The sequence below is a fragment of the Parasteatoda tepidariorum genome, chromosome 1, assembly GCF_982258835.1.
Source record: "Parasteatoda tepidariorum strain Cologne lab strain chromosome 1, Ptep-v5.0, whole genome shotgun sequence".
Lineage (NCBI taxonomy): Eukaryota > Metazoa > Arthropoda > Arachnida > Araneae > Theridiidae > Parasteatoda > Parasteatoda tepidariorum.
In genome coordinates, this window is record NC_141755.1 from 90,120,671 (window position 1) to 90,146,479 (window position 25,809).

The following is a 25,809-nucleotide window of genomic DNA, read 5'->3' on the forward strand; positions in this document are numbered from 1 at the left end:
TTAAAGAAATAATTAATAGAGCTTCATTTTAGCAATTTTTGCGAGTCAAGAACTATTTGTAAATTCATATATGTTTTGGTAAAAAACAATTAAAAATTCTTACCCTTTTGTTCATCTGCTCCATCTTTATTATGTGGTTTTTAACATGTTTTCTTAAAGAACTTGGATCCGTATACCTTTTTGAGCATCCTGGCTCTTGACAATAATAGGGTTTCTGAAAAAATATAAAAATTGGTGTAAGTACATGAATATTTATTTTTTAAGAAATAGCCGAATATCGTATTCATGCATATTTTATAAACTGTGAGTAGAAAACATCATTAAAGCACGCAGAAAGGCCTTATATCTCTCGTATACTAATTGAAAAATCCGGTTCCTTACAAATCTCATTGGTATTTTGAGGCCAGGCTCGTTAGAAGAATCTTAAGCATTTACTTATCTGCCTTAAATATTTTAGGCTTATTACTATCAGTCTATGTGTGTTTTAGGTTATTTGGGAAGTAGGCAAAAAATTAATCAGACTGAATTTACTCAGAATTATTGCAATAAACTTTTAATAAGGTCATTTGCAATAAGCCTATACTTCTTTCGGCTTATTGCAAAGTGCCTGAAGTAAATTAGGTTAACTCAAGCATAAATTATATGTGTTTTTAATTATCCTAAAAGTATGTGTGCTCGTAATAATTTGAGTCCAACCCTAAAAAGTGCCAGACAAATTAGAAAACTCACGAGACATTGTAAGATAACTGTCCGATTGAAAATAGCCGGCTTATTCAATTAGCCTATTTTAACCAAAAGTTATTTGGATACTTATCCAAGTGGAAATTGAAAGATCAGAGCGTATTTTTACAATATCTGTAATATTTCAATGATTTCCACTAGTCGTTTTTCGTTGTTTAAAATCTTTGCCGACCACAGTCAATTGAACGAATCGCAGCATAAATTAGCCTGAAAATGTGTATTTTAATACATCCCACAACTGATGAACAGAGTAATAAATTTAAATTTATATGCAGCTCATTAAAACATATTTATACCATTATATTATTATAAAATAAACTGTAATTGGAGCGATAAGAAAGAAAGTACGGATAACAGCCGATACTATTAAGTGAAAGTATTGATACTAACCTAAACTATCGAACACAAGTATTGATGTCAAATATCGATCAAATATTGATTTTTAAGCAATTCATTTTACCTATAATAGATAGGAACGTATGGAATCTTTATATGTAAGAAACTTTTTTCACCATTCAGTAACCGTTATTCGAATTTTGTAACTGTTCGCTCAATCCATTTAATGTTAAAATTCGATATCCTCTGCATCGTTATGATTTATATGATTCAATATTGATCAATATCGATCAAATATTGATTTTTAAGCAATTAATTTTACTTATAATGTATAGGAATTTATGGAATCTTTATGTGTAAGAGACTTTTTTCACCATTCAGTAACCGTTATTCGAATTTTGTAACTGTTCGCTCAATCCATTTAATGTTAAAGTTCGATATCCTCTGCATCGTTATGATTTATATGATTCAATATTGATCAATATCAATCAAATATCGATATCTCATTCAGTATCGATCAAATATTGATTTTTAAGCAATTCATTTTACTTATAATGTATAGAAACTTATGGAATCTTTATGTGTAAGAAACTTTTTTCACCATTCAGTAACCGTTATTCAAATTTTGTAACTGTTCGCTCAATCCATTTAATGTTAAAGTTCGATATCCTCTGCATCGTTCTGATTTATATGATTCAATATTGATCAATATCGATCAAATATCGATATCTCATTCAGTATCGATCAAATATTGATTTTTAAGCAATTCATTTTACTTATAATGTATAGGAACTTATGGAATCTTTATATGTAAGAAACTTTTTTCACCATTCAGTAACCGTTATTCGAATTTTGTAACTGTTCGCTTAATAATTTAATATTAAAATTCGATATCGTCTGCATCATTCTCATTTATATCAGTTTCAAATTCGTAATTACTTCTCTTATCCATTAATGTATAAATTCAATATGTACTGCACCATTCTCGTTTCGAACTTTTGATTACTTATGCCATGCATTAATGTAGCAAATAAATATGCTCTGTAAGGTCTGAGATCATTGAAATATGTAAGTTGAATTATGCAAATGTACTTCGAATGTTCGAGGCTGTTTTTCGAATACTCTGTCATAATATGAAATTATGCTTTTTTGCGATTAATGCGCTATAACTGCTGCTTTTTATGACTCCCGTGAGTTTGCAACTGTTATTCATGACTGTTAGATCAAGTTTAGCCTATCAAGAGCCAGTGACGCTTATTTTGAAAATGGCGCAAAACGTCAATATGGAGAAAAGCCACAGTTTTGTGAAAATGAAAAGCGTTTGTGGTCTAAATTTTTAATATTGAAAAACTTCCTCCGATGCTGCATTACTTGGGCTCATAAAAATTTGCAAAAACTAAGAATTAGGTAGTGATTTTGACAATTCTCTACAACTGGGTGAAGAAATGGCGATTTTTAAAAAAATGGCCAAATTGGCGATTTTTAAAAAGGTTTAATAACTTTTAACAGATAATTCTTCACGGTAAGATCATGTATATAGTTTAAAATCATCGCATTGTTTCAAGTGTAAGGCTCTTAAACAATAGTTTTTTTTTTTAATTTTCTTTCCAGACAGAGCTTCGAATAACAGCGTTAAAAAAAAATCTACTTTTTTTTTAAAAAATTTCACTTTGTCTAGTGTTCTACTTTCAAAACATTTTACGGAAAGTAAATAACAATTCTAAGACTACACTTCTTTTCCTAAAAGATGAAAGACCAATTCTTACAGAATCTTGGTGCGTTCTTTGATGCTTGGCACGATCCGAAGAATTACTAAAAGCCTTCGGGCAACCCACATACTGGCATTGGTATGGTCTTTCGCCTGTGTGGGACCTAAAGTGAATCTTCAAGTTCTCCAATCTAGAAAATGCTTTATCACAGCCAATGAACTAAACGGAAAAAAAAATAATCAAAACTAAAGTAGGAGTTAAATGCAATTATTGATTAAATTAAATTAAATTTTCTTATAATAGGATTTTTTCTTACATTTTAAAAAGTCAAGTTCATGCTAGATACAAAGTAAGCATGAATAAATGAGTGGAATTTAAATCTTTATGTTTTTTAAAGTACTGCAAAGATTGCAATAAATAATACTCAAATTTAAGGAAAAAATACCATGTATGTTTTCAGCTGAAAATATTCTATGCTTGGGTCTTTACAGGACAAACATTTAGCAAACATTTAAGTTAAAACAGCAACTAACATTTAAGTTCAGACAAACATTTAAGTTCACTTCACACATTTTGTAGTTTCACACTAGTGTTTCTTGAAGCTGCACAATGTAGCACAAAGACTTTGTTTAAGTTCATACATTCACTGTAAAAAATTCTGTTATATTACGGAAAAGCAAAGCTGGTAATTTCTGACAGCAAAGTTGCCAGAGATTACCTTCTTGCTACGGAAAAAGCATGTTTGCAAGAATTTCCTGTAAAAAAACAATACAGAAAGTGTTTGTACACACCACATATTTTTCCTAATTCAGGGTACGGTAAAAAAAAATTATGAAGGTTTGCTAAGGTGAACTAGGTATTTAAGGAAGGTGAACTAGTTATTTAAAATTTTGATTGGTTTTTAATATTCCATTTTTCGTGTTATTTTTCTTTCGCGCTTTTTGAGCTTGTTAAAACAATCACGTTGAAAAGAATCGTAGTAACTTATTTTTTTATATTTTCGATTTTTTATAATTTTAATGTTTTATATTTTTTATATTTTTTATATTCAAGTGTATAAGTCAAGTGTATATTCAAGTGTCTGCTTTGATACCAAAGTTTCTCATATTCGAAACTGATTTTTTTTTCTTTTTTACAAAACAGATACAATCATTCTGTATCAATAATTACAAATTTTATTTCCTAAGAGAACAAATATCTCTATTGACACATTACGATGTAGTTTAGCAGTAAATTTCTGTAATTTTAGAGAATGGAAATTTTCTGTTTCAAAGTTACATAATTATTACGTTTTTAACAAAACATTTTTGCAGCGTTGTTTTTAGCGTGAGGGTCTTGAAAACAGTATTTGTGCGTCTTAAAGTGTATGTGATTATGGGTAAATCACTTGCTATTTGGATATTGACTTATTTAATGACTTGGATATTGTTTAAGAGCATAACTTGGATATTTTTAAGGGATTAGATGTTTGTCTTGCAAAAGAGGGTGATACATCGAGAATTTTTAAATAAATAAAACTTGGTGTATTTTATTTTAAATTATTGTTTCCCTTATTTTAATATGTGTATTAGTTTCAAAGATATAAATATTTAAATTGCATTCATTTTCTTCTTTGAGCTGATTCCGATTCGTATGATAATTTTTACCATTACAAATATAAATAGTTTATTTTTGTATATTTATCCATATTTTACAGAAATAATACATTTATATTTGTAACCATTTTCTTCCCTTAACCATTTAATATTTGTACTATTTCAAATACACTATCTGAAAGAAAGTGACGGGACAGCTGTAAAGTTTGGTGGAGGAGGATTGATGGTATGGGGCTGGCCCACTGGTGAAGGTAGATGGTATGATGAATGCCGATGGATACTGTGATATTCTCGACAATCATGTCCTTCCTACCTTGTGAGCAACGTACGGTATGGATGATTGCTTGTATCAAGACGACAACGCAAGATCCCATGTTGCAAGGAGGACTCTTGATTGGTATGTGAACAACAACGTTAAACGCATGGAGTGGCCGGCGCAGAGCCCTGATCTTAACCCAATTGAACATCTCTGGGACGAATTGGACTGTCGGTTGAGGGCCTGCACCCCACTCCCCAAAAGCAAGCATGAACTATGGATATTAATTTTAATAAATATGAGTTTATGTCGTTATGGTGTCGTGTCCCGTCACTTTCTTCCAAATAGTGTATAAATAGTTTATTTTTGTACGTTTATCAATATTCCACACAAATAAAACTATTATATTTGTAACCATTTTCTTTCATAACCATTTCATCTTTGTACTATTACAAGTATAAATAGTCTATTTTTGTAAATTTATCTTATACTTAAATGTTTTATTACACTTAAATGTTTTATTTAGCAAAAGTAAAACATTTATGTTTGTAGCCATTTTCTTTTATAACCATTTCATATTTGTACTATTACAAATATAAATAGTTTATTTTTGTAAATTTATCTTATACTTAAATGCTTTATTACACTTAAATGTTTTATTTAGCAAAAATAAAACATTTATGTTTGTAGCCATTTTCTTTTATAACCATTTCATATTTGTACTATTACAAATATAAATAATTTACTTTTGTAAATTTATCTTATACTTAAATGTTTTATTACACTTAAATGTTTTATTCAGCAAAAATAAAGCATTTATATTTGTAACCATTTTTTTTCGTAACCATTTCATATTTGTACTATTACGAATATAAATAGTTATTGTCTATTTATCTTATGCTTAAATGTTTTATTACACTTAAATGTTTCATTTAGCAAAAATAAAACATTTATATTTGTAACCATTTTCTGAAACTTTTAAGTTTTTATTAAATTTCAAAGAAATTATTTCACAATCATGAAAATTTGCAACTAAAGTCATAATCACAATGCAAGGAAAAAATTATTTAAAAATATTTCCTCTTTAATTTACAAATGGATTTTATATTTTCTACGAAATTAAATTCATAAATTTGCTTTTCACAGTTTATGTGACTAGAAAATTGCTTTTCAAATTTTACTGTGATAATTCTTGTTGAACTATTTCCCTATATAACATATAAACATTAAAAGATAATAGTTTTCAACTGTATCTTGTGACTATCGAGCATTTTCATTGGTCAAAAAAAATTACATTATTCATTATGAATCTTATTTCGCAAAGAAGAGTCTTATTTCCCAAAGAAATCTTTGGCAGTCATCTCGGATAACTGCTCATACTTATACATAATTATTTGCATATATACATACCTTATTTGACGTATTTATCAGTAATATTTATTTATCATCCCTTTTAATTAATATTGCTTTTTTATTATTGTCTTTATTATTGTTTTTAATTATTGCATTTTCGATGTTGATTATGATTAAAAATTAAAACCTTGAAACAAAAAGTGCTATTGTGTTTAAATGTAACCGCATATTACTTATTTTTTAACATTTTACCATTAATACACTCAGTTCCCGTTTTACGATTATAAAATAATAAGTAAAATTTACTTTAATAATAAATTTCGTTTAAAATTATTTTCGATCAAAGTCTGCCTTTAATATAATGAATCCGAAATGATTATTTAAAACTTTTAAAATATTTTTGAACGATGATTAAATAATTTCTTTGATGAAAAACATTTAACAGATTTTTGCAGAAGCTGAAAATTGAAAAAAAAAATGACTACCAAATGCAGCAATCGGGAAGAATCAATTTCATACTACTCGACTCCAGAAGCAAATAATAACTCTGTCGCTGCAGATAAATGTAAACGCAATTAAGAGTTTTGGCATCTTTTTATTGAGTAATTTTTAATTTTGATGCAGCTATCTGCTTATCATTATGAAATAAAACAAAATTGTGAAGCAATCGTAGGGAGAGTGCCGGATTAAGCGTAGTATTTACCCCGAAAAAATTTCAATTTTCTCTAAAAAAATAATGGCAATCTAGTGCCATATTTAAAGTTATCATCTTAGTCGCCGATTTGATCTCCCTTTTGACTAGGATCTAGTCACTAGATGCTGGTGGGGAGCTGGAGGGCGTAAATTCAATCCTCAACGGCTGTTTTGTCGGTAGTCAGCCGTATGCACACCGAGACATGCAACTGAAAAGACGAGTCCCGGATTAAGCGCACGCGGGGCCCTAGGTCATTCAAATTTTTGGGGCCCTTAGATAAATTTTTTTTTCTCGTATATTTTTTATTTATTCAAATATAAAAGAATTTATATATCTTTTAATTTAAGAAAACATATTTAAAATAAAAATAAATAATAATAAATTAAATTTTACTTTATTTTGTTAAATTAGAACTAAAAAATAATCATAACATTTTATAATCATAGCATTTTATAATCATAACATTTTATAATCATAACATGTATATTTGAAATTAGTTTTCTTTAAAAAATCATTGTTTCTCTTAATTTTTTTTAATTTATTTTCAAAAAATCCATTTTAAGAGGGCCCCTAATCATTGGGGGCCCCAGGCCATGGCCTAGCCTGGCCTAATGGGTAATCCGGCACTTCGTAGGGATTGGTGAGTGAAGCAAGCAGAGGATGGCGTAAGTACGCCTAAAGCAGTAAAATAGTTGGAGTAGCTAGATATTAAAAAATTCCTAAACTATTAACGCAAGCAACATAAAAGGAGCTTTACAAAAGCATAAAATATCTTTGATGTTTACCATAATTTACAATTACAAAGCAAAAGTGAACCAAAGTAGTATATTAGAAAACAGTTTTGACCCATGGTTTGGTTGACTTTTGAATTAAACTTGTTTAAACGTTTTAAAAAAAATTGAGTTTGGTATTGTGTCACAAATTTAAAAAAAAATATTTGTGCGAATTCAAAAAGAAAAATTACTTTAAACCGAACATGAATTAAAAATATATAATTCGAAAAATCTTGTCCAAAATCTACCTACATATGAGTTACATTTGTAACAAATCAATGTTAAGTCTTATCTAATTTTAAGTATCCTTCAAAAAAATTTTTTTTTATTAATCATTTCGAGTAATGATTTCATGCTGTAATTTTTATTTTAATTATACACGTCAAATGGTATGAAGTTTCACTAATTTATTAAGTTTTTATAAATGTTTGTGTTGGAACGAGATTTTTCTTAATCTCTAAAGTAGAAGGATATTTCTTAATATATTATTTGCTAATAAAAATAAAAGTCGAAATTTATGCAAAAACTTTACTTTTCTAAGATTAAATTCTCGTCTTATTTGCGAAAATAAACATCATGAAACCGGTTTTATTTGTCTAAACCCGAAGACATTTTCAATCTTTAATATAGCTGAGAAAGAAACTTCCTCACCACGAAATTCCAAAAAAATGTAAACAGGAAAACGGTGGTTAGAAGAGTTTTTATTAGTTAACCATTCCCTTAACTATAATCTAAACAGAGGCTTTTAAGGGACGTTAAACCGCAGCGTTTTTTTACCCTCGCTTTTGAATGGTGTTCAGTCACTTGAAACTGAACACAATTTATTAATTAAGTGTTGCTATTTTCTTTGGAAAGAAAAATTCAGCTACAAAAAAGGACCAACTGCGTTTCTTAATTTAATCCTTCTAATTTTCTCTTTATTTACACCACCACCAAAATTAATTACTCTGTTTATAAGAAAAGATTCCAAACCTGCATATAAAAAGAAAAAAATTAATTTAGTTTTGAAAGCGGTTGATTACCCATACATTAAAAAAAAATTCCCAAGACTTCGAAAAATAGTTCGTTTTGTTGATTTCTTTCAGTTCGAAGTCAACTTTAAATAACCTTTCAGCATCAAATGAAATCACTCTTCCTGAAAGAGAAGCTTTTAGAAAGAGAAATTCTTTTGAAGTTCAATAAGTTTGTTAAATTAAAGTTTGTAAAACTGTTCTTTTGGAGAAATAAAGTTTTTTTTTCCCTTTTTTTGTTTTAGTTGTAACTGTAAATCAATTCAGAGTACAACTAGTTTTGCTTCGAATCAGTCTTAGAAGTATATGGGTGTCCTGACTTAAATTAGATATTCAAATATTTATAACACAGAAACAACTCAGGTTAAAATAAAAAGTGTTTGCAACAATCCCATGTAACAGGACATATTTTTCCTCTCTGAATTCCTAGTTTTAGTTCGGAAATGTTATATTTTTCCGCTCTGAATTCCTAGTTTTAGTTCTAAAATTTTTTCCAACATGGCAAATTCATTTTACTTTTTTCTACGTCGCGTTTTGTTGTATACAAATTTCATTCTGCGAATACGACATGACTAATGGCAAATATTTAAAAAATAACAAAATTAGATTTTGAAAAATATTCCTTGAAAAATTATCGAAATAATTTGTCTTTTCTTTTTATCTTATTTTTTAGTTATTTTTTTTTTTTTAATTTTTGTTCTTTGATTCGCAGGTTTACTACTTTTAGCAATATCAATCAAAAATAATTTGAACTAAAAATGGCAGCATATGTATAAGAAATATGCCCTGTCACATAGTTCTGCTGCAAGAATTTTTTAAATCTAAACCATGTTCTTACAATATTTTTTTAAAAAACCTTTAGTTCACTTTAACACAACCCTGTATGATTTAAATATATCAATATACATTTCCTTTTCGTATTTTATCTTTTCAAAAGTAGTGTAATAAATATTATTTTTCAATAAGATAATGACAATCAATGTTTATTATGATTAATGTTATTTTTCATCTTCAATATTCTCCGATCTTATTACTTTCACGTGTTTATTTCATGCCAAAAATTATCAAATTATTTTTATTTACTCTTCATTGTAACCAATATACAATAATTAATATCAATTCTCATTTTTAAATTATTTTCAATCCATCATTTCTTTCAGACGTTTTATTACATTTAAAAAATAGTCTAATAACTTTCATTTAGCTTTTTTAATAAATATATTACAATTAATATTATTAACTACTTGTAAAAAATGTTTAGATGATAATAATCACTTTTTATTATAATTAATATAATTTACTTGATATTATTTTTTAATTTCAATATTTCTTATTTCATTTCGTTTAAATGTTATTAAGTGTCAAAAATATTTAATTAATTGTGTATTTTCATTATCTTGTTTCTTTCATACTGAAAATTGTCAAAGAATTTTCCTTATTTCTTAATTGTGATCAATATGCTGTCGTACAATATTTTCTGACAAACTATATACTGATGTACTGTATACTGATAGTTATTTTTCATTTTTTAAGTATGCACGGTTTCTACTTTGTTTTAAATGTTTCTGCGTAAAGTTAGTCAAATATATGCAAGTATTTTTTTTTAAATTGAATTTATTGTAATACATGAATATTTTTTCACTTTCAAAGTACTCCAATGTAAGTTCTTTGCTCTTCAAATCTCTAATTACTGAAGAAAAAAAACTAAATAAATCGTAACAAAAGCTTCATTTTGTATAAAGAAATTTTATGAAATAGATACTCTCCTGCTTTAGTAAGCTTTCTTTATAATTTGATACTCATTATAATCAGAAAAAGGATTACAAAAGTTAAGGGAAATCATGGATGGGGCTTGGAAATCCTTGTCCTTTCGCGTGCATGGCGTTAGACAGGGTGGTTAAGTCATTGCATTAGATGTAATGAAAAAATGGCCACATGTTGTATGAAATATCTAACCTGATAGTGCTAACATCCGGTGCACAAGAGCAACGAACTAAGCATGTGCAACTGTTATATGATCATCAATATCAAGACAAAAAGAGACAGCAGCCTTGACAGAGGCATTGTTAATGGAGGCATTGAATAAAAAAAATATACTGAAGATAACGATCCACGGCATGATGAAACATGTTTAGGCATGCCCTTCATTAATAACTTTGATATAAAAACATTGTCTTATGTTGCTAAAAATGACAATTGCTTTTTTTTTGCCCATCTAAAGTGAAAAAATTCAGTGGAACTCGCAGAATTTCTAAAGTTCAACGTACTTGTTCTATAATTTTCCCAAAATTAGAATCTGCTGTTAAAAATTTTCCAAATTAAATTAAAAATCAAACTACATGCATTTAAGAAGGCCATGGATAGCGATCCATGACTCGATGAAACATGTTAAGGGTATCCCACCATTGATATTTCCGATATAAGAACATCTTATGTCGCTTGTTAAAAATTGCAATTGATTTTGATTATACCAAGGTCCATTCAGTTGGTACGCGCATAGCAGCTCTTAAAATTTCTAGGGTTTAACGTACCAGTTCTTGATATTTCCCTCAGTTAAAATCAGTAGCTAAAAACTTTCAACAAAAAGAAAACTTTTGTAACTACACGCATTCAAATTGGACACTTTTTAAAATTAAAAGCACCTTTATTTTGCCATGAGAAATCGGCGAATCATTAAAACGAGGCATTCTTTACAATCATATATGAATAGTTTAATTGACAGCAAATTCCTCGTATACGATTACTGACACTGATTACTGATCGATTCATAACCTGCTCCTGACTTATCCAGGCCAGAGATGTGAAACATTCCCACTGACAGGCAGATTACAGGTGAAAAACTCCTAAACATCGGGCTAACCAAGAGGGTTTTTCTGGGTTTCCTCTTCATCAAACGCAAATACCTGTTAGTTCCATCAAAAAATTCTTCACGTAGTACACGTCAGTTTACCGTCAAAGATTGATCCAGGAGTTTCCTTGACTTCTGGGTAAGGTTCAAAAGTGCATAACTATCAAGTTGAGTATTTATAGTCATGATTCCGAAATGTATCAGTTGTTCAACGTCGATGGTAAAATAAAATGAAACAACACATAAACTTAATAAGATTTTATAAGTTGCGTGCTGAAAGGAAGTGAAGAGGACAATGGCCCCGAGCATGTTGTTAAACGGCATAAAAACAACAACAATGATTAAGGATACAGAAATTCTGTTCATTACTAGGATTATTTTTATAATGAAATAAAAAAATTTAATAGGTGAATTTTTGATATGATTTTGATATTATATATACATATATATATATATATATATATATATATATATATATATATATATATATATATATATATATATATATATATATATATATATATATATATATATATATATATATATATATATATATATATATATATATATATATATAATTGAAACGATCAATTATTTCGCACTTTGGCCGGCCATTTCGCGAAGTGGCCACGATGTTCAGGCCAAAACGCGATGAGCTCATTCAAGAATGCTCAGGCCAATGTATACCGGGCAGTGGCACTTAACTAGATCTAGTATATATTTCAAACATTTATCAAAGGTCTAGTCATACTAGAGGTCTAGTTAAGTGCCACTGCCCGGTATACATTGGCCCGGTATATACTACACTGATGTTTTTCTAAGGTTCAGTGCCACTGCCCGGTATGCTTTGCCCGGTATTTATCTTCTAATGTATCGTCAGTAAGTATTAAAATATCGAATAAATGTAATCTATTATCAGTAAGTATTAAAATATCGAATAATTGTAATCTATCGTCGGTAAGTAATAAAATATCGAATAAATGTAATCTATCGTCAGTAAGTATTAAAATATCGAATAGATGTAATTATATTATCGAATAAATGTAATTATTTCCGGCCAATTCCCGAAATCAAGAGAAGATGGGACATTGGCCAGCCAATTTATAGCGTACTTGGCCAATTCCCGAAGTGGCCGAATTCGGGCTTTTGCCGTAATATATATATATATATATATATATATATATATATATATATATATATATATATATATATATATATATATATATATATATATATAATATTTTTTTATCTTATTTTTAAGTAAAATTAAGAATATTGTGTTGGAAATAATAAATTGTTATCGATAAAAAATTTCAGCATACATTTACATAGAAATGAATATCACATGTGAATTTCCATTTTTATGAATAAAAATAGCTTCATTTTTTTTCCGTTTAAAATTCAATTTTGCCCCCCACTGTGACTACATAATTATGCTCATTTTTTCAGAAGTATATAATTGAAGAATTTACCCGGGTCATCAGTGGCATGCAGATGACCAGGGCACATTCCTCAATTATATGCCCCTGAAAAGACGAGGATAAAATTTAATCTCTAAAAGATGGCAAGAGAAAAAACCTTATTAAATTTAAAGGAGAAAATATTTGAATGATACATATATTCACAAAAATTTATATTAATATTTTAAATTTACTTTTATATAAACGTAATAGTATGTTTTGTAAAAAAGCTTTACTTTCCAAAATAAAAATATTCGTAAATGTAAAAGAAAAAAAGTTATTCATCATACATTTGCGTGATTATCCAATTTTATTCAAGTTATCACGCTTAAGCGTAGTATTTACCCCGAAAAATTTTAATTTTCTCTAAAAAAAATAATACCAATCTAGTGTCATATTTAAAGTTATCATCTTAGTCGCCGATTTTGATCTCCCTTTGACTAGGATCTAGTCACTAGATGCTGGTGAGGAGCTGGAGGGCGTAAATTCAATCCTAGCCAACGGCTGTTTTGTCGGTAGTCAGCCGTATGCACGCCGGGAGATACAACGAAAAATGAAAAACAACGGAAAATGAAAAACAACGGAAAAAACGAGTCCCGTATCTCTTGTAGATGCACGTCACTGCCGTGTGGATGCACTTTTCTGAACGCTACTGGTTTTCCTTTCATTACACCTAAGGTGACCAGACGTTCTCAACAGGGCCGGATTACCCATAGGCCAGACTAGGCCATGGTCTGGGGCCCCTAAGTATTAGGGACCCCCTTAAAATAGATTTTTTTAAAATAAATTTTAAAAAATTAAGAAAACAACGATTTTTCAAATTTTTTCAAAATGTTATGATTATTTTTCAGTTTCAATCTAATATATATAATTCTCTTACGTGGCTCCCAAATTTTAGCTGTTTTTCTTTTCCGCCGATGGCAACGTTTGCTTTGTTTTGTTTACGTTACTATTTCTCTTACACGGCGAATCGACCAATAATTGCCGCTAAAAATTTTACATGCCAAATCTAGCAGAGGTGGCTCAACATATAGCACTTTTAAAAACGGAAACTAAAATAACCAGAGAGCCTCAGTTGTGGCAATCACATACTATTAAGCTAGGCAGAAGTGAGTAGTCTTTGTCGATAGATCTCTATTTTAGTAATTTGTCGAAAGCGCTTTTTTGACGAATTTATATATTACGAATTTATTTCACGATTTTTGATTTATATCACGAATTATACTATTGCACATTTCTAATAGGTTTAACGAATTACATGTCATTTATTTGAATTCAAATTTGTTTTAATGACTTAGTTTTTACTAAAAAGATGTAATTTTTTTTAAAAAAAAAGTTTTAATATGGATTTGAATGATTAATTTGAATTCTTAGAATCTTGTGCATTCGCAATGTACCTAAGTTAGTAGCGAGCGAAGTGAGCTTGGTTTGCGAAGCAAACCATTTAAGATAGCGTAGCAATTTTCGGGGATTGGCGAGCGTTAGCGAGCAGGGGGCGGAGCCCACTAGTTTAATAAAATAAAGTAAAATTTAATTTATTATTATTTATTTTTATTTTAAATATGCGTTCTTAAGATATATAAATACTTTTATATTTGAATAAATAAAAAATAAACGAGAAAAAAATTTTATCTAAGGGCCCCAAAAATTTAAATGGGCTAGGGCCCCGCGTACGCTTAGTACGGCCCTGGTTCTCAAATCTTGAAAACAGTCCTCGAATTTAATTAATTTTTGAGGATACTTTTTGAGACCAGAAAATGATACCAAATTTTAACATGTGTTCCCGAATTTCTTCGAAAACGCAAAATCTTTTTTTCATATGCAGCGAAATATCAAAACAAAAAAATATTAGGAATGCTCATTTTTTTTAAAAAGATTGTTTTGTCTCACAGGGAAACGGAAAGCAAAATAGCACCATGCTATCACTAGGACTAACACATGAAAACCCAATACTTGTCTTAAAATAATTTCAGCAAAAAAAATAAACAAATTTTAATTTAACAAAATATTATTTAACACTTTAAAACTTATATTTATTTTTAACTGCTTAGCAATGAAATCAAGTTTAATGAAGATTGTTCTGCACGTAATATCAGTTATCAATTTTTTAAAAAAATATATTTGTTGTACATAAAATTATTATTTTCTATAAATACATGGTGTCTGCAAATCGTAAAATTTTTCAAGGACGCTCCCCTAATCTATCCTTAAAATCATGGTTTAAAAATTTAGTCACCTCAATTATTAATACTTGTAAATTTTCGAATAACGCCAGTACATAAATAAAGGTGATAACTGTACGACCCCTGTGCCCGGTAAATGAAGAACAACGGAAAAGAGGAGTCTCATATTACAATTCCCGCCTCCTTTCCTCTCCTCTTAACAAGTTATCTTGTCTGGAGTTGGAAAACAAGAAATTGAAGTCTAGATGGGTAAAAAAAAGTTTTTTTTTTTTTTCATCTTCAAAGAGTTTTTTTTTTTTATCTTTTTTAAACGAAGTGAAGCATTAAATTTTCTGTCACAACTGTAAATGTCGTTGATGTGGAGATATGAAATGCCTTCTTTGCTACTGAAGATAGTTTTCCTTTCTTTTTTTCTTCATTTTTTTTTCTATCTTTATTTTCTGGGGCATAATAGACTTCTTCTACTGTATATTTTAAATTGGAAAAGAAATAGGTATCAATTGAGATGAAAAATGATTTTTTGAAGAAGAAATATTCTTGTGTCAAGACTATCATTTTTTTTTACACTTAGAAATATTTTATAAATAAATATTGTACAAAATATGTTTTCATTATGCTGCTTCTGTTAATGTAAGTTTTTGATTTAATCATATTAAAATTTAAGGCATCTAAATTATATAGAACTGATATACCAATATATCATTTGACATTTTTTGGAATGACGTAAAAAATATATGTTAAATTTACGGAAAAAGTTACCAGATGATGCGCCAGTATAAATTCGTTAATTTTAAGAAAAATACTATTATTTAAAAACAGACCTCTTTTTTACGCTAATAAGTTCTGTAATTTTGATAAACTCCGCTATTTTAACAAACAGACTCTGTTATTCTACAGAATATTCCATAAAATAATTATGTCTTCATTGTGATCGGGGCGAGTCAAATGCAGCACTCATTCGGTCTGGTCAACGCTGGGATTCGGACCTGGGACATATCACAGGGAGGCAAGCTGAATTACTGCAGTTCTAGTGTCTCAGTATAAGGACAAATCTTAAACTGTTTTTATCTTAAAAGTCTTACATATTTTATTTTACATCCGTCGTTGAACAGCTGACCCAATTTTAAGTCTTACATATTTTATTTTATAACAGTCGTTAAACAGCTGACACAAATTTTATTTTATAACCGTTGTTGAAGAGCTGCCCAATTTTAAATCTTACATATTTTATTTTATAACCGTCGTTGAACAGCGTTATTTTTGTATGCATGTAATCTATTCATTTCATTTTTGTTTGAAACTATAGTGGCTGTGGCACACCTATATAAAAATGTTTCGTCTATGTTCTAAATGTTAAGTCTAAAAAGATATGATAATCGGGTAAAGTATCAATTTGACTAAGTCAAACCGTAAACCGTAGAATAATAAAACTCAACAACCGTAAAATAATTGCTGAAAACTAAGAGCAAGAATAGAAAATAATCAAAAAATGATTTAAAAAATAGTAGAGTTATCGTACGGTTAGCGAAATGGCGTGACAAAAACTAGAATTTAAACTGACGGTTTTTATCAGCTTATGATTAGTATTAAAAAAATAGAGAAACACCGTTTTGTCAACAAAAAAAAAAACAGTTTTAAGCCGTCAAATATATAGAAAAAATTTAAAAAATGAACTGGAATTTCTTATAGTGTAGGTAATGTGGAAGAAGTCTAATCGCGTTTAATTTTTTGGCGTATATTTTTTGCCATTTTGTAAAATCCTCACGTCATTTTTAGTGAATCGAATTTCAAACTTTGTGGATAACATATAGATTGAAAAATGATTAAGCATTTTGACTTTTATTTAAAAACTAATCTTTGAAGAAAATCAGTATGAAGTGGGGCAAGACAGATTTCAAAATTTGTACTCTTAACTGAGAAATACAGGATATTCTTAAAATAATGGTCTATTTTCTTTGGTATATTATAGACAGGGCTTGTGTAGTCGGAGTCAATGAAACTTTTGACGGTTTCGGAAAAATTTGCTCGACTCCGGTTAGATATAAATTAGGTCCAGTATCTTAAAAAAGAGAAGAAGAAAAATTTTGATCTTATGAAAATTATTTAGAAAATATTTATAATTATATAAAAATTACTATAATAAATACTATGTCAATTATTTTAATCATTACTTATCACAAACTTAATTAATCACATTTGTATGCTTTTGTGCAAATGTCATCAATTTATGCCATTGAAAAATCGGTTTTATAAATTATATATTAATAAGTTCTCTTTTAAAAATTTCAAAACTAAATTTATTTAGCTAAGATTCTAAATTTAAAAAATAATTATTCGAATAAATTTAGTGTATCATTTGTTATGGTTTCCTAGTTCTTGAATATTCCATACAATTTTTTATCATTAATATGTTAATATACGTGCGAGTTAAATATTGATTTGTAGTTCATCTCTTATATAACTTTTTCACAATTCAATATTTTGTAAAAATATATTTTAATTAATTTATTTCTTCCATCGGTATGCTATAACCCAGAATGTAAACTGAAATAAAATGATTTTTGCTTTAATCATGCATAAATAGAAATAAATAATTTAAAATTAACAAACATTTAATAATAACTTTAATGCAATAAAAAATACTGATTTTTCTAAAAAGATTCACTTCATAAAGCAAAATCCTTATATCTATATAATGTTTAAAAAAATGTCCTTTTTCTCTTCGTTAGGCTAATGTGGGAGTAGTTTTGCTTCCTATGTAATTTAAACGAGGGTTCGGTTCAAACAAAAATTTCTATGAGTGGTTACAACTATATTGAATTACGAAATATTCATACACAAAAAAAGAAAGAGACATGCCGAACCGTTGAGATGATAACCAAAAAAAAAACAGCCTTGGCCTAATCATTTTAAACTATTAAGGTACATGAAACCAAATAAATACATGGATAACTTTGCACTACCAATTTGACATTTGTGAAATCTTAGTACACTGTTATTTAACTTGATACTGATACATTATATACATGATATATTAAAACAAGCTTTTGATATTACTGTACATTAATAATTAGAATACTTTGCTTTAAATTTTTTAATGAGAACTAACAATTACTGTTGTTAGTTCATATAAAAAAGCTTATTGAAATTGGAATTGGAATTGATGAAAACTACCAAATTTTACCACATTTACCAAATTTTATCGCATATTCTGAGATCGTAATTTATTGTTAATTTAAGTTAGGTTCAAGACCAAAGTGTTTGGTAAAAAATTACCGAACTTTTCGGTGTTTCCATAGATCCAAGAACACCGTAAATATTACCATATTCTGGTAATTTTGGCCCTACTTTTTTTTCTTATCAGTGTTGTGAGAAAAATGCCTAGCAAGCAATTATCTTACATTTGACGTATAAAAAAAACGAGCGTTTTTTGTTAATTACAAACCCATTAGGCTCAGAAAAGTGTCACAATGGTTTGTTGACCACAATACTTCATCACACCGTAAATATTACCATATTCTGATAGTTTTGACCCCACTTTTTTTTCTCAGTGTTGTGAGAAAAATGCCCAGTAAGCAATTATCTTACATTTGACGTATAAAAAAAACGAGCGTTTTTTGTTAATTACAAACCCATTAGGTTCAGAAAAGTGTCATAATGGTTTGTTGACCACAATACTTCATCATATTCTGGAAGTGGTTGCAATATACGGTATCTCTTATCAAATCAACATGTGGAAAAAATTAACAAAAAAATGCTCCATATATCAATTTATATCGCACCCTTGTTGAGATGCTGATATTCCGTTAGGGACAACTATTCCCACGAACAGTTTTAACAGGAAGTCTTCCTCACTTGTCGCACCCACTGCTTACTATAACTGTCCATTTTAAGATGCTTAATTTTGCATTAACAGTTTTTTTTCTTCTTCTTCCACCATCTTCCGTTTGAGTCTACGTAACACCAGAAGATAGTGTTTTTAGAGAGAGAGTAGTAATAGCAGAAGGTCAGGAAAGGTTGGTGGTGTTGGGTTATCTTCCTCTGGCGGTCAATGTCATTTTCATGCTTGATGCAAATTGCATTGCTGCCTTTATATCTTTGGCACATTTTTTTGTTTTTCTAATGGCGATGATAAAGAAGCGAATTATAATTCATCGTGGATGACTATTTTTGACGGTGAAGGACGTGAGATTGTTTCATTCATAACTTAAACTTGACGGCGATGGGTTGTGTATTTTGAATGAAGTTTTTTTTCTTCCCCGGGTCAGAGAAAGGTTAGTTGATGGTCAGGGAATTAAAATAAATTATGTTTTAAGCTACCTCGCAACTGAGAAAAAAGTTCTGGTAAAATCACCGTATTACATGGTACACAAGAATACATGGTTAATAAGAAAATATATTTTTTTCTTAATATAGTCGAAATATTCTTCAAAATATATAAAAATGTATAAAAAAAAACATTCATTTGGTAATTTTTCCGTTTATATGGCTACGATTCACCGGAAATTCTGGCCTTTATTTCTGGTAAATGTTTTTAATGCCATGCTCTAAGATACTGTGATAAAATTTCTAAATTTTACTAAATTTCCAATTTTTATCAGATCAATTTTATCAGAACCAAAACACTTCAGTAAAAATTACCGAGGTTTTTGCTTTTCCTGACACTGTGGAAAGTAGTGTCAAGAACGCGGTAAATTTAACCATATTCTGGTAGTTTTTACCATATTTTTTTTCTCAGAGTGGGATTTAATGGAAAGTTTTATTAAGTATGAACCTGAGTCTGTACAAGCACCCAGAAAGTTAGGAATAGGATTTGGAGTCGCACTATTATGGAGATACGTTTTATAAACCATATGTTACTGTTAATTGTACCAAAATCAGTATCAAAGCTCTTCGGTAAAAATTATCGAGCTTTTTGTTGTTCCTATAGAGCCAGAAACTAGGTAAATATTACCATATTCTGGTAGTTTTTACCATAATTTTTTTCTCAGTGTGAGATTTGGTGGCAATTTGAATTGAGTATAAATCTAAATCTCTGTCTAGCTCTCAGATAAGCTCGGAATCAGATTTAGAGTTGAACATTTCAACTACCCACTCCACAGCTCTGATTTCTTCATTTTTTGGAAGTATTGACCGGGCGATTGTTGTTTCCGAGCCCATTTTTTGCTTTTAATTTTCAATCAATTCTTAACGAAAGCGATAGGCCAATAGAACGTGTGAAAACTTTAAGAACAGTTGGAATGATTTAGTACTGAAACTTGAAATTTCGTCAAACTATTATTGTTAGTTATACTGTTATACATAAGAATCTAATACAGTCGGTAAAACATTCATTTAAGATCATTTTTCTCAAAAATTATTTAAAAATTAAAAACAGTATGGTTTATTCTCATGGTATCTTTAAAAGTAGCAATAAATATTCAACAAGCCTTTATGAGAACAGAAGTCAACGTTTTTAATCTCTTAAATGAATACTCGCAGTTTAATTTGAACGATAAATTGCTTCAAACTACGCCAAATAACGTTTGCAGTAAATTTTAACGTCCCGACGGTTCCAAACTGTTCTAACTGCTTTGCTACCGATAAAGTGTAGAAATCGTTTATTCTACAGATTACCCATCTAATGCGCAGATTAACTAGAGTGATCATTTGAAGTGCCAAAAATTTGCTTCATTTCTTAAACTGCCTGCAAACTACCTAGATAATCTGTGCATTATCTATTAGGCACTTATCAAAGTGATCATAAGATCTTTGTATTAACAACCACAGCAGCTTTTCTATACGCTTCACATAGAATAATATCATTTATTTATTTTTCACTACTATTTGAAGACTAAAATTATGACAATAAAAAATCAACAAATGAGGTTGATAGAACCAGACATTAATCGCTTTAAAAGCTACAATACAAAGCTTGTCAAACTGTTTAAAATATTAATACATTTAAGGAAATTAACATGTTTCCCTCTCTGGGGAACCTGTAACCCCTAGAAAGCGTGTCTCCAGGTGGCGGATAGGGGAACGCCTGCATCGGTTTTACACTTGGGTGGTAGAAGAGAAACAAAACACCGTCCGCGAGCCGACCGGTAGAAGTCTAGCCCCTCTGGACTGGACCGGGATAGCCTGGTTGGTAGGGCACTGAGCCCATGCCCAAGGTATCGTGGGTTCGATCCCCTCCGGTCGAAGGCTCCCCGTGTAGCAAATGGTGACTGATGCACATTAAATCTGTCAAGTCTCAAAGTCCTCCATGTTCCCATAACAAATCATACCTCTGGGGGTACTAATCCAGGAGTTACGTTGTCTTCTGGATTGGTTCAAAATTACAAGGCTACGGAGTTAAACATTAGAAGTCGTAAACCTAAAAATTGGATCGGCTGTTCAACGACGATTATAAAAAAAAAAGCCTCGGGGCAGAGCCGTGATAGCTCAGGGGGTAGAGCGTTCACCTTACAATGAGGTGAATCGGGTTCGAATCCCAACCATGGCTGGTCGTTACGAATTTCACATTAGGCGCGCCGACCACAGTGATATCTTCAGCGGAAGACGGATAATGGGTTAGAGTTCCCATTGCCGTCAGGCTAACCGTGTCAGGTTTTTGTGGTTTTCTTCTCCACGTAATGCAAATGCGGGTTATCTCCATCAGAAAGTCCTCCTCGAAGTTAAATTTCTCCTAATACTCGATCCACGAGTTCCCTTGTCTTCTGGATTGGGTTAAAAATTACAAGGCTACGAAGTTGAACATTAGTAGTCATAAACTCAAATAATTGAGTTGACTGTTCAACGACGATTAAAAAATAAAATAAAAACCCCTAAGGGACAATGGCAACCATCTTCTATGGATAGTGCAATATTTTATGCTAACTGTAATGTCATAGCATTCGGGGTAGCCGAGAAGCCAAGACGAGCCATTTCAAGAACATAAAGATTCCTTCAGACAAAAAAATTTTTTGAACTAGCCTCAGCCACCAGAAAACACCCTATTACAGTCTTCAGGTTCAAAACTCACTCTCTAAACTTTTGGAAATACTTAACACTTCCATAGACACGTCAACAACATGATGCCATTTATTTATTTTTGAATATATAAACTAAAGAATCAAGTCAATATGATTAAACAATCATTAAGTTCATAGAAATCGAGTGAAAAAAAAAACTTTTAAAGTGCACTGCTTTTAAAAAAGTGCTTTCTTTTAATTTAAATATCTGTGCATTAATTTGAGTATCCTCAAAATTTTTACACGCATTTTATGCAATCATGCAAGAACCTACATAGTTTAATTAGCACTATAAATTCCTTCAAATTGATACTGAATCAAGATTGCATTGAATTTGAATATTATTTGGATTCAAAATGCCTCAAGATTCTGTAGATATTATGCCTCGAGGTTAATTATATTAATAAAGAAAGATTTTTTAGGGCATGAGAAAACAGTAGTAGTAGGTTTAAGAAAACAAATATTATATATTTATCTCTGACTTATTACTGACTCTTATTACTGAATTTAAGTAACCTTATGGTTTTTCCACGAGTGTTCCACCATAATTTATCGTTAATTTATTGTACTAAAATTTACCATAATTTATATTCTAATTTATTGTATTAAAATTTAAATTAAGTTTTCCATAATTTATATCAAAACTATTTATATTATAACTATTTATATCTAATTATATTAAGGCATTTTATGGTAAATCTATTTATATTAAATATATTTTAACAAGCCATAAAATGCCTTGTTTTTTAGCAAACATTGAAATGCATTAGCAAACATTAAAATGCATTACTTTTTAGAGAGCTTTCCTTTAATTTAAATATATTCGTATTGATTTAAGTATCCTCAAAATTTTTACACTCATTTTATGGAATCGTGCAAGAACCCACAGTTTAATAAGCACGAGAAATTGCTTCAAATTGGCACCAAATTATGATTGCAACAAATTTGAATGTTAATAGGGTTCAAAATTCCTCAAAATTTCTAATTCTTACGAGGTTATGTCACGAGGTTTATTATATTAATGGAAATAAGGTTTTTTGAGGAAATGAGAAAACAATAGTCGTTAATTGAACAAACATTATATATTTATCTCTGAATCATTAAACTGAATTTAAGTAAACTTATAGTTTTCAACTATATATAATTGTTAAATGTATTAAAATTTATATAGTCTCCTATAATTTATATTAAACTTATTAAATCTATTAGTAAATCTATTTACATTAAAACATTTTATCTTAAATCTTTTTTTTACTAAATATATTTTTGACAAACATTAAAATGCATTGTTTTTTCAAACATAGCATTGCTTTTTAGTAAGCATTAAAATACATTACTTTTTTGAAAGTTCTTTCCTTTAATTTAAATATTTTCCATAACGTGTGTGTTCTTAAACTTTTTACACGTACCTATTGCAAACATGCAACGAAATTCTTTTACTGGAAAATACTTAGTATTTTAAGTTTAAAATTCTCCATGCAAGACGCATTAAAATTAAAGTGGAATTTTAAAAAGAAAACTATCTCATAGCACTTATAGACTTATGAATGAATTTCCCATTATTTATTTAGTTTTCGTAGCTTATCTCCGTTTCAGAAAAAAGTTTTTAATGATAAAAGTAGTATGATGTTTTCTAACCTATCCATTTTATAATTCAAAATTTTCATTTTGAAAAAAATAAAAATCTTTTCATTCGAAGTAAATGGACGAATTTATTTTCATCTTGAAATTTGAAAAATGTTATGGATCTATTATAAAGCTTTTGAATAATTGACTTAAATCCCTATGTGCGAATAAGATTTTACTCCCCAAAAAATGCAAAATTTGAACAAATGTGTTGGATTAAGTGAAGTATAAGAAGATGTAAAAGAGTAAAACTGCATATTTACTTTTAAAAAATGATTGAGTTTTAATAGTTTGAGTTTTAATCCCAGAGATTGAGTTTTAATCCCAGACATTTAATATTTTACTATTCTATAAGTATTCATGGATATATGATAAGTATTTAACACTAGTGGGCTTCACGCTAACGCTCCCCATCTCTAAAAGATTATACGGTTTACTTTTCAAAACATGTTCGCTTCGCTCCCTATGAAGTTAAATCCATTTTAAATTTTTTCTAGCGTAAAATCTTTAAAATTTAAATCAATTATAAAAATCTTTATAAATAATTCCTCTATAAAAAAATTATTTTTAGTCAATAATAAGTTAATGAAATAAACAACATTCAATAAAAAAATATACTTTTAAAAAACAACACGTATGACAGCACGCCTCTTACGCATTCTTTTAATGTTACGTTTTTCATAAGTATATCATCAACGCTTTCTTCTGCTCTTCAAGCACGCTTTTTTTATTATACTAATTTTTTATTATACTAATTTCTAAACATTTAATTTCCTTTAATGTTTTTATAACAAACAAAACAAAATAATTTCCATAATCTTTCGTTTAATTTCATATATATATATATATATATATATATCAAATGTTTCTATAAAAAAATATAATACAGTAAAACTTTCTAATTAAAACAAATCATATTTCTGAATATAGATACGTTAAATTTGAAAACTTACCATACATTTATTCGGTTTTTCACCTGAATGCACTCTCATATGGATAAGAAGTTTGTATCGGGCATTAAATGGTTTCAGTTTTCGTGGACAACCGATCCAAAGACAGCTAAAATCTTCTCTCTTGCACTGGTCAACGTGAAACTTCTCAATATGTCTCACCAAGGAGCTTTGACTTGGAAACTTCGCATTGCAATCCATCCAATAACACGTAAAAGAAACTTGCGCATGAGTTTGGGCTTTAGAAGGATTGGATTTAAAGTATTTTTCTTTACTCGAAGATTCGACGCATTTTAGAATGGTCCTGTTCTTTCCAAAATTTGCATTTCGATAAAAGTCTGTTGATGTCACGTGATTTTGATTTAAATTAAAAGAAAAATGTTCCGAAGCATTTAAGTTTGATGATTTAGTTTCCCAGTTATTGGCTTGCTGACGATTTTGGTAATAGCCGTTGTTTCCAAGCTTAGCTGCTCCAATCATGTCAGCCAGTCTCTTCCTGACATTTATATTTGTTGCAACGGACGGATCGGATGAAGAACTAACAATTCCATTTTGAATGACGTTTTTGCTGCTGGAGTTTATGTTATCGGTTCCATTTCTGCAACAGCTCGTGTTATCAAACTCTTTCTTTGCATCCAGCCCACCGAACTTCATCCTCTCAACAAACTGGTTCTGCTTGTCTGTTGCAAAGTTTGAAATTTGAAATTTATTAAAATTAAAATCTTCAGTTCGAACTGCGTTCGAAAAGTCTTGTGATAGATGTGACCAAATAGCAGGTTTATTATAACTCTCTGGTGGTGAATACGGATACGAAGATGTTCTGGCACATGTAGGCCACGAGGAATGTTCTCCATCGAAACTAACACTCGATTCGGCAGGTGAGCAGGACTCAATCAGTGAATCCAGAAATTCTTCTTCATCATCACTTTCTCCATCTAGTATAAGTGGAGATGATTCATCTGTTGAAAAATCTATGTCTGCAGAGGGTGAGAGTAAAGTTGCGAAAGGAATTTCGGCTAGATCACTGGGAAGTGATTCATCGTTTGCAATGGAATCGTTTTCGTTCAGGTGGAAAGGAAACTCAGATAACTTGTCCACTTCCGTCAAATTGTACCACTCTGATAAATTGTAGTCAGAATCGAATAAATTTGAAAATATTTCAGTTTGGTTACTATCAGAGAATGACAATGCTACTTCGTTTGAATAGGGTGGTTCCAAATGCATGTTTTTTTTCCTCCTAAGTATTAAAAAGATAAATTCACAATAATATATTTAAATCC

General features: G+C 29.5%; 1 protein-coding gene across 1 annotated transcript in view; it reads right to left on the reverse strand.

Annotated features, from left to right (window-relative positions):
* Positions 1-25,761, reverse strand: part of LOC110282662 (uncharacterized) — a 38,205-nt gene extending 12,444 nt beyond the window's left edge. Inside the window, exons 1-3 of the mRNA XM_043044154.3 lie at positions 24,533-25,761; positions 2,844-3,005; positions 104-214 (exon numbers count right to left, since the gene is read on the reverse strand). Of these exons, the coding sequence (XP_042900088.3) occupies positions 104-214; positions 2,844-3,005; positions 24,533-25,753 (1,494 nt within the window). The 5' untranslated portion in view covers positions 25,754-25,761. The remainder of the gene's footprint in view (positions 1-103; positions 215-2,843; positions 3,006-24,532) is intronic.
* Between the last annotated feature and the right edge of the window lie 48 nt (positions 25,762-25,809).